The sequence below is a fragment of the Alligator sinensis genome, unplaced genomic scaffold, assembly GCF_000455745.1.
Source record: "Alligator sinensis unplaced genomic scaffold, ASM45574v1 scaffold1123_1, whole genome shotgun sequence".
Taxonomy (NCBI): domain Eukaryota; kingdom Metazoa; phylum Chordata; order Crocodylia; family Alligatoridae; genus Alligator; species Alligator sinensis.
In genome coordinates, this window is record NW_005842540.1 from 1,089,152 (window position 1) to 1,098,567 (window position 9,416).

At 56.2% G+C, this 9,416-nt stretch overlaps 1 protein-coding gene across 1 annotated transcript in view; it reads left to right on the forward strand.

The window, feature by feature from the left end:
- LOC102383235 (ephrin type-A receptor 10) overlaps positions 1-3,533 on the forward strand; it is a gene marked incomplete at its 3' end in the record, with an annotated part of 4,668 nt that extends 1,135 nt beyond the window's left edge. The window contains exons 2-3 of the mRNA XM_006031938.1: positions 1,418-1,482; positions 2,864-3,533. Of these exons, the coding sequence (XP_006032000.1) occupies positions 1,418-1,482; positions 2,864-3,533 (735 nt within the window). The remainder of the gene's footprint in view (positions 1-1,417; positions 1,483-2,863) is intronic.
- Positions 3,534-9,416: the final 5,883 nt, after the last annotated feature.

Consider the following 9,416-nt stretch of genomic DNA (forward strand, 5'->3'; position numbering starts at 1 on the left):
GGCGTTCGCGTGGCGTTAGTCCGCAGCAGGAGGCAGCCCCGTGCCCAGGGGAGGCTCGGGGAGGTGCCCGCGGCGCTGGGGCCGGGATGAAACCCGGGGCGCTCGGGAGCTTCCCTGCTCTGTGCTGTGTCGAGCCCCGCCGGCATCTCCCCTGATGCCCCCCTGCCCCCCCGGCAAGCCTCGCTCGCTGCAGGCAGCTGTTCTAGCAGCCGGAGACCGTCCCGTTGGCACTCCTGTCCCTGCGCGGATGGAGAGGAGCCCGAGCGGGGAGAAAAGGGGGAGCGGGCGGTGAAGTTAGCGAGCACCGGATTCCTGCGCCCTGTAACGCAGCCTGTTGTCTGTGCTGCGAGATCCCGCCGTGAATGCGCAGCCCCAGGGCAAACCGCCTTGTCCGGAGCTGAAGTTTCCAGGCTTGGAAAGCCCGGCGGGGTCCAGACCCTCGCGCAGACAGATGCTGCAGTTTCTGTCCAGGAGTTTGAAGCTCCTGGTGGAGAACGTGCCAACGGTAGCAGCAGAGACCTGCAAACTCTTCCCTCGCTGGCAGCCTTTCGGATCGTATTTTCCTCTGCCTGCCCCGCTGCAGGGTCTAACATTGATTCTCGTGTTAGGTTTTATTGCTCCCCATAATTATTTAAGTTTGGGCAATAATTGCCAAATTGCTTGTCATCCTGCAGGTCTGGAGGAGTGACTCCTAGTCTAGTGCAGTGTTTAATCTTGAACTTCAAGATTAAACTACTGAGCGAGCTCCGAAGCCAGTTTCCTGGGGCGCTTTGGATCGTGACTTTCTGCTCAGCTGGCTGCAGCCTTGGGAAGGTTTGCACCGTGAGAGCTGCGTGCCAATCTGTCTTTAGACAGAGGCTTTATAGCTCTGTGTACCTAAGCGCTTCAGCCACCTGCTGTGATTCAGTGGGTCAGGATTTGACCCCTGGAGCGTGAGAATATGGTGTGTTCTGCATTTCTCCTTGTCTTTGTAAAATGGATCAGTCTTCCCTATGGTTCCAGTTGCTGCAAGTTTGGAGAGAGGCCCACAAGTCTGGGCAGGAAGCTGACCCATAGATGGTTCTTTGGACTTTAGAGTAGCACCTCAGATCTCGGCGGATAGAAGCAGGCACAGCAGGCGCTGGAAGAGCCTGCAGAGGTGTGAGGTTGTGATCAAGGTGGAAGTGAAAATGGGTGAGATTTCAAAGGGCATGAGAGGGCTCTGCAGCCTCCTTTCACAGCCTCTGGGGCACTGCCTAGTGGGTGCATTTCCACCTGTTACAGGGGCACAGCATTTCCACCTGTTTGTTTGCTCAGGGTGAGCTACCAGAACCACTGCTTCCTAACCCGGGGGCTGAGCTGGGTGGGCGCTTCCCGGTGGCTGAGAACAGATACAGGACTTCTAAATTCACTTCCCACTCTCTTGTCTTCCATGCAGTTATTTTACTGGACTCCAAGGAGTCCCAGGCAGAGCTGGGCTGGACCTCGCACCCATCAAACGGGGTAAGTGGAAGCTGTCCTGTCACTGGTAGAGCTCCTGGCAGCCAGTATGGGGGGCGTCCTGTCAAGAATGGCAGTGAATATGTCTGCTGGTGCTTGTGATCCGCATAGGATGAGAAGCCCGGTGAATTCAGAGTGGCAGTTTTGGGCCCTCTGTTTTGGGGAACGGCCTCACGGCTCCAGTGATCCAGTCCGTGCACTGCTGCTGGCAGTGGCGCAGCTGCAGGGAGGTGATGGGTGAGCTCTCGAGCTGTGCAGCCTCTGTGGGGCAGGGTGCGGAAGGCTTTGGCCCTGGGGAGTGGCTTCCAACCTGGCCACTGGGTCTAGAGCGGTACTGGCCTCTGGTCACAGAATAGCCCTGCTAGGGCAGGTGGGCAAAGTGCTGCTCAGCCCCAAGTGCCAGCAGCGGGCTGGAAAGAAGGAGCAGGTTTTTCTCTCCGAGCAGTGGCTTGACTGCCTGACACGCAGCGCAGCTGGACTGAGTAGTGCTTTTGTCGGCCCTGGGCGCCCAGGGAAGCATAGCGGGGCAAGTGGCTGCATCGATTGTGTCACAACAAGGCAGCAAACTTGGAGCAATTTGCCCAAACGAGTTTTACATCCTCGTAATAAGCAAACGAGCACCAGTCAATTGAAGCTTTAATGTGTGGCTGGCTTCCAGGCCTGTCTCTTTCAGGTTTTCACTCGGCTCCCTGCTGAGCAGGGGACAAACCAGAGCAGCTTGCAGGGAGCTGGGATACACAAGTGTCTGCGATGCCTGTGCCTCACCCTTGGGCTATCTGTAGCTGTGCCTAGAGGCGGTTTCCTGCCCCCGTCCTCCCCGTCAGGGGAGAAGTTGCATGTTGAGACCTAGGAGTTGTGAGGAAACTCCGTTGCTGGGTTTGCTTGATGCTGCTGCCTGGAGATGGGTTTGCTTCGAATGGCCCTGGAGTCAGCCCTCATGGGGGATGGCGAGCTGCTCCTGGTTTCAGCAGCCAGCACCCTTGCCCATGGTTCCCAGGATGGACCTCTTTCCTTGGAATTGGATGAGTTTGCTTCATGAGAGCTTTGGCTCCCGGCCCCACCATCCCACCTTGCTTCCCTGCATGAGCTGAGTTTGCATAGCACTGTCTGAGAAGGAAAAGCCAGAGCACAGGCCTGGCTTTGAAGAGACAGAGCCTGCCAGGAGCTGAGGTCCAAGCCCTGCAGAGGTCACACTTGAAAAGATGTGGGGGCCTTGTCTCCATTCATGAGCACTGCAGAGAGGTGTGTTATATGGCATCGTGTATCGCCCGGTGCAGGAGTTGTGACGGGTGGTGCGTGCATGCCAGGAGCTGTGTGTCTGGGCTTGGAGGGGGGTGTTGAGTAGCTGTGATTGAGGTGTAACTGTTCCTTGTTCTTTCCACAGTGGGAGGAGATCAGCGGCGTGGATGAAAACTATAAGCCGATCCGCACCTACCAGGTCTGCAATGTCATGGAAGCAAACCAGAACAACTGGCTGCAGACGGGCTGGATCGCACGCCGTGACGGGCAGCGGATCTTCATTGAGCTGAAGTTCACCCTGCGGGACTGCAACAGCATCCCCGGTGTGGCGGGGACCTGCAAGGAGACCTTCAACCTGTACTACGCAGAGGCAGACGCCGACCTGGGCCACAGCCTGCGCGAGAGCAAGCACACCAAGATCGACACCATTGCTGCCGATGAGAGCTTCACACAGGGTGACCTGGGTGAGCGCAAGATGAAGCTGAACACGGAGCTGCGGGAGATCGGGCACCTCACCAAGCGTGGCTTCCACCTGGGCTTCCAGGACGTGGGCGCCTGCGTGGCCCTGGTGTCTGTGAGGGTCTATTACAAAAAGTGCCTCTCCACGGTGCAGAACCTGGCCGTGTTCCCCGACACCGTGGCCGAGGCTGCATTCGCCACCCTGGTCGAAGTGAAGGGCGCCTGTGTCAACCATTCCGAAGTGGACCTGGATAACCCTCCCCGGATGCACTGTAGCGCGGAGGGGGAGTGGTTGGTGCCCATTGGGAAGTGTACGTGCAGCGCCGGCTTCGAAGAGAAGGACGGCGGGTGTGAAGGTAAAGTGTCCGTTCCTGCGTCCCTGCTATTTTGTTTTACTGTGTCCATCACCCTGGTGCTCGATGTAGGGAGGGGAAGGGCAGTTTGTCACTCTCTTCATGGCTTTGTAACCACTTACCAGCTTGCCATTAGGGTGCCCAGCCTTTGCCCTGGTGATGGCACTGTGCCGTTAGAGCTGGCTGTGCTGTGGGCTCAGAACGGCAGCCAATACTGCTGGCAGGTGCGTTCACACCATAACGCTCTGCAGTCATTTTAATGTCCTCGTTGTCCTGTTTTGGAGACAACTTAATAATTTAGTGACTTCACGACTTGCAAGGTTACATTCAATGGCAGCTGTAAAAGTAGATGTAGCTCCTCCTGAACAGGTGTCACTGTAATGAATTTGGTGCCACAATCACTTTGGTGCTTCTGACATGAGGGTGAGAGCAAAGCAATGCACGGGACTGGAGGGGGGGATGAGTGAGCATCTGAGTTTGGAGTAGAGGAGGGGCACTATCTAATATAACTTATGTTCTGTTGGGTCTTAGTCAAGGCCCAGCCTTGTTTGAAATATTGCTGTCGGTGGAAGTTGAATGTCAGGGTAACCCTGTGCCAGTTGCTGCAGCTGGGGTTTCCTGCCCATATCAGGCCATCTGCACATGCCCTTGTGGCTCTGTCTCTTGGGAATGGCATAGCTGCCATGGGGAAAATTACTTCCCTGTAGCCTTAACCCGCCTGTTGCATGTGACAACCCTGGGTTGCACCCTATGTGCTTTGGAGTGACAGGGCTCTGCATCACCAATGTTCCTGACATGGGTGTGTGGGGCAGGAAAGGGGCATTTTCTGGAGGGGAGAGATTCGCATGACCAAAAACATCTCTTAAAGTCATGTGGACACAGGAACTTGAGTGGTGTTGGGGAGAGGAGCGTGGGGAAGTGGGGGGCACAAGTCAATTTGGCTAACTGCAGGGCAGAAAGCAGCTTTCTGCCCCCCAGGCTGGCAGGTCCCGGGACACTAGGAGGGGCTGATCTTGTGCTTGGTGGGAGCTGTGTGAGTTGTGCACTTCGTTTCTTGGAAATGTTCTGTTTTGGAACAATGCTGGAAGTCAGACACCCTCTGAGCATCCTACGAGTCGCTGCCTGGTGCAGCGATTGTCAGAGGGTTGCAGGGCTAGAACCCAGCTGGGTTCTGCCTGGACAGGCCTGTGGGGCTGCAGAAAACCTCAGGGGATCCGTGATGGTCACTTGGGGGGTCCGACTCCTCCTGTGCAATAAAACAATGGGCCGTGCTCAGGGATCAGCTCTGTCCCACAATGACGACCTGGTAAGCACTGAGCTTCACGCGCAGGGGGACGGGTGCTGGTTATGCTCCTCCTCTGGAAGGCAGGCCAGCCTTCTAATGGGGCTCTTGGTAATAGTTACTTAATGCCCTCTTTAAGGAGACCCCATTAAAGCAATTGGAGTGAAATCTGGGTATTGTTCATTGCTCCGGTGCATGCGTGGCAGCCTGCCATGCCTCCCCATCTGTTTGGAGCGGGGAATTGACATAGTGAGTCCCAGAAGGCCCCGGCTGATGTTTCAGGTTTCTCTGTGTTGAGTTTAAATAATTCATATTCTCTTAGGAAAAATATTTGAAGTAATTTAATGGACATAATTAAGCTCTTTTCCCCTCTCACAGAAAGCAGGTCATTAGTCACTCTGCGGAGCTGCCTCTGGTGGCTGGTCCAAGAGCAGAGAAGAGTTTGGAGGCACTGAAAGTTTTCGGGATTTTTTTTCCCCCCCCTGGCTGTTCATTAGCATAGAACAAAGTGCGTCTCTTCCAGAGATGGATGGTGGGGGTCGGGGAGGTGGCCAGGCTCTTTCAGCAAGGACAAGGGCCACTTCTCGTGGAGGTGGAGACACCTAGGTGCCTTGTGGGCCCATGCCAACAGAGGGCACTGTATTCCCCACTCCCCACGCCAGGCTCTTCTGCTCCCACATCAGTCGTCTCTTTGCGTGGCATGGGGGTTGGGGTGCCATGGAGTGGTGGCTCCTGGCGTGTGGCCCAGCATGGTGCTGACTGGCCCCTGCTGATCCTTGTGAGAGGAGCCTTCTGTACTGGCAGCTAGGGGTGCCTGTCGCTCTCGCCTTCCTTGTGCCTGTTACCTGAGGGCAGCTCTGCTATGCTGGGAGGATGCTGCTTGTTTGCTCGAGATCTGTGTAGTGAACTGCCCAGGGTTCAGATCAAGGGAGCTGGCCAGGCCGCCAGCAAGGCTGTCCTCCTGTTGTAGCCCAGAGCCTAGACAGACCTGAACCCTTGTGATTGTCCCTTTCACAAAGGAACCTCCAACACAAAGCATCAGCTGGTGTCCCTGCCCCCATCCCTAGATCCAGCCTCCTGAAAACCTTATGGCACCCTGAAACTCTCAGCAAAAGCCAAGCGTGGGCCCCTGGACATCTGCGCTCCTGTCCAGGCTCCCTGTACCCGCTCAAAATCAGCAGGCAATGAAGTGGTGGGAAGGAAGGAGAAAGGTGTAGGCTGGTGCAAGCAGGTGGCATCCTTCCTGGGTCTGTGTCCCATTTGCAGGGCTGAGTGTCTTCTCTGGATGGTGGGTGTGGCGGGCCAGTAGGAGGAGCTCCTGCATTGAGCCTCCCACCTCACCACGCCCGTCCACCTTCCGGACTCCACGTGTCTCTCCAGGGCCCTGGCAGACCCCCTTTCGAGCCCCACCTCAGAGTCCGGGGGTAACGCGTGCTGCCACCACCCCGAGAAGGGACTGTCTGGGGCCTGTGTCCTTGGGGAAACACAGACCTAATAGTCCTATGGATACTCGACCCAGTACTAGAACTTGGGGCACTTCCCCAAGACGGGGGCCAAAAAGGATAGTTTCCCTTAGTCTGCAGACCCAAGGGGTCTCCTAGGCATAATCTAGACCCACTCCCAATAAGTCTCTCACACCAGGTACAAAGGAGAACTTTATTGGTTACAGAGGGTAGGGTTAGACGAGGGGACAGGGTAGAGCAAAATCAGAGAAATCCCATAGAGCAAACTCCTGTGGCTGGGGTAGCCTTTGATCTCGCATCTGAGTTGCTGCAAGCTATATATATCTAGCTGGATCGCAGTTAGCTACTCACAAGTATCATCCAGAGGCAGTTAGAGATTCCCTCTGGAGGCAGGCAGGTCCTTGATCGTGAGTTTTGAGAGAGAGCAAGTTTCAGATGGTCCAGCTCTTCTTTGTTCCTGAGCATCCCTCATGGCTGCTGCCCCCTCCTCCTGGTGCAGTCCTTAACTTATATAGCCCTTGTGACCTCATTTACCTGGTCCAATGGAGGCCAGCACCTGTTGGCTGTGAGCCAACCAACTTGAAATACATCACTAGTTGCCAGGCAGACTCTAGCCCATGAGGAAGGAAGCCCTTCACCCAGGTATGTGACGCCAGTCATGTAGGCAGAGGGAGCAGGTTTCCCCCCTCCCTCAGCAATGTGTCCAGCTCAGGTTACCCAAAGAGATGGGGTAAAGGTATGTATCCTCTGCTGGGTCCATCCTAGTCAAAGTTGTCACAGAGCAGAGTTTTGGGGGGAGAAACAAAGGTGGCTTTCTGCCACATGGGGCCTGTGGGGAGCATGCAAAGCCTGGAGCCAGGCTGACCGATCGGTGCTTTCTGTTGTTGGGTGTAAGAAGCTGGAGTGTGGGACCTGGCCTGCTTGGCTGGGCGTAGGGCTGCTGCGGTTGTAGAGGAGGTGATGTTTGGGCAGGCCGCTCCACTACATGTGTGGGGCAGCTTGAGCGGGACAGGGAGAGCAGCAGGGCCTGGGAGATGCTGTTTTTGCTCAGGGAGACGCCAACTTGCATGGGAATTAAGCGATAGCTCAGTAGTGTTCTCTGGTGTGATTTAAGGCTGAACTCCCCCTTGTATGCAGGGTGCACTCATGGCTTCTCATTGCAATCGGCACAGATAGGAAAGGGGTAATAGGATTTATGGCACTCGGTAATTACAGCTGCAGCAAAGCCAAAGCTCTTCGCTGCCCAGCTCCCTGCTCAGCACTGTTCATCCCATGTGCTTCCTGTCTCAGTTACCAGTCCCCCAAATGCAGCTAGCTCTGGGGTGGGGCGCAGTAGCACTCTCCCCGCTCAGTGAGTGGCTCTGTCACTGTAAACACGTTAGGGAAGTCCCTGTGGTTTTGTGCGCGCTTGCAAACAGCTGCTAATGCGTGATTACCTCTCTCCAGTGACTGCACGGAGGGCGAAGGGAAGGCTTTGTTGCAGTGCTGCTGAGCAGAGCCGGCCACTCAGCTCCTCAGCAGCTGTGTCCTTTTACCCTTAATTTCTCCAGGCACGGTTGCTGGCCCATTCCTATCATTTGTTCTGCAGCGCCTCGCCATGCCGTTCTGGCAGGAAAACGCCTGGCAGTGGAGGCTGTGCCTGGCGTTCGCTGCAAAGTTCTCTCTCTCTCACCTTCCCCCTCCGCATCCCACCCCTCTTCGCATCTGCAAGGAGAATTTCAACAAAGCCCAAGGTTAATATTTGCCAGCCCGGTTGGTTGCAAATGAGACAACTTCAACCAGACGTCGAATTAACATGATGGAGGCCAGTTTCCAAAAATAGCTGCCAGCCACTTTTCCTTGACAGACACGTAAATTTGTGCTGGAGCAAAGTTTCCTTTTCAATTTATTTCTCTCTGCTCCTGACAGCCATGGTGCACGCCGGCCCCACGTTAGCATTCTGCGGGTTTGCGGCAGGCTCCCCTGCGCACCTGCCTGTCAGCGGTTCTCATTTCCAGCGGGTTGGGGTCTAATTAGCAGGCAGTTCCTTTGGCCTTCGGATATCTTCCCCTCCGGGGGGTGATGCTACCGAAGCCAGGTTTGCAAGGGACGTGGAGCCTCTCTTGCCAAGCACAGTGCTGGGGCAAAGAGTCAGATCTGACTGCTCAGAGAAGCAGGTCCAGGGACACCCAGGGTCAGTGCGGTGCCCAGCATTGCCTCCTTATCTGGCACCTGCGATGGGGGGACATGGGCAGTGTCTGTGCTCCAGACCCGTGGCCTGGGAGGGGGTCACAGGACCCACAAGGACTGTCCTGCTGCTGCCAGGTTGCACTGCCTGGACTGGGCTCAGCTGGCCCCCTTGCTAGCCTGGCTTCCCCTTGGAGGAGCTGGACTGGGCAGCAGCCCTGGGAGGGTGGAGGCCACCTGGTTCTTGGAGTCTTGCCCCTCCCGGTTGCTGTTCTCGCCCCCATGGTCAGCTGTGTGTGGCGCACTGACAAGTGCTCAGCTTGAATGCAGCGCTCTAACAAGTGTTCTGGGTGACAGGGACTACAGCGAGATCCCTGACACAGGGACCGAGCCTCACCTGAGCAGTGACAGATGACGGGCGCCTGCTAATGACAAGCTCTTCCATGAATATGGAAATAAGCTGCACATTTCCATAACAAGGGAGCCGGTCTAATTGACTCTGCCTTCACACTCAATTCTCGGGATGGAAATGACACCTGAGAGCTTCCCGTTGGTAGGAGGTAGCCTGGTGCTCAGGGACACCTGCATCCCTCTGTGCATCTCGGCTTGCCCAGAAGGGAGGATGGCAGAGGCCTGTGCTTCCTCGCCGCTGCAGACCTGCTTCGCTGCCAGCAGGGACTGTGCACCAAGCTGTGTGTCGCCATGAAAACACCCTCCCCTGCACCTGCGCTCCAGGTACTGCCTGCTGCTGCTGGCGAGTCCAGAATGTGCTCCAGCTCCGGAGGGGGTGTGCTGTTCACAGAAGCTCCTCTGATGCCCTCCCTTCAGAAGATAAGAATTGCCCTTGACTGGGTCAGACGTCTTGCCCAGTCTCCTGTGTCACAGCAGCAGAGAGCAGAGACTGGAAGGGAGAGTGACCTGGGTCTGACCGGGGTTTTCCCTGCCTCACTTGCAGCCTCCAGCATTTGAGGTCTA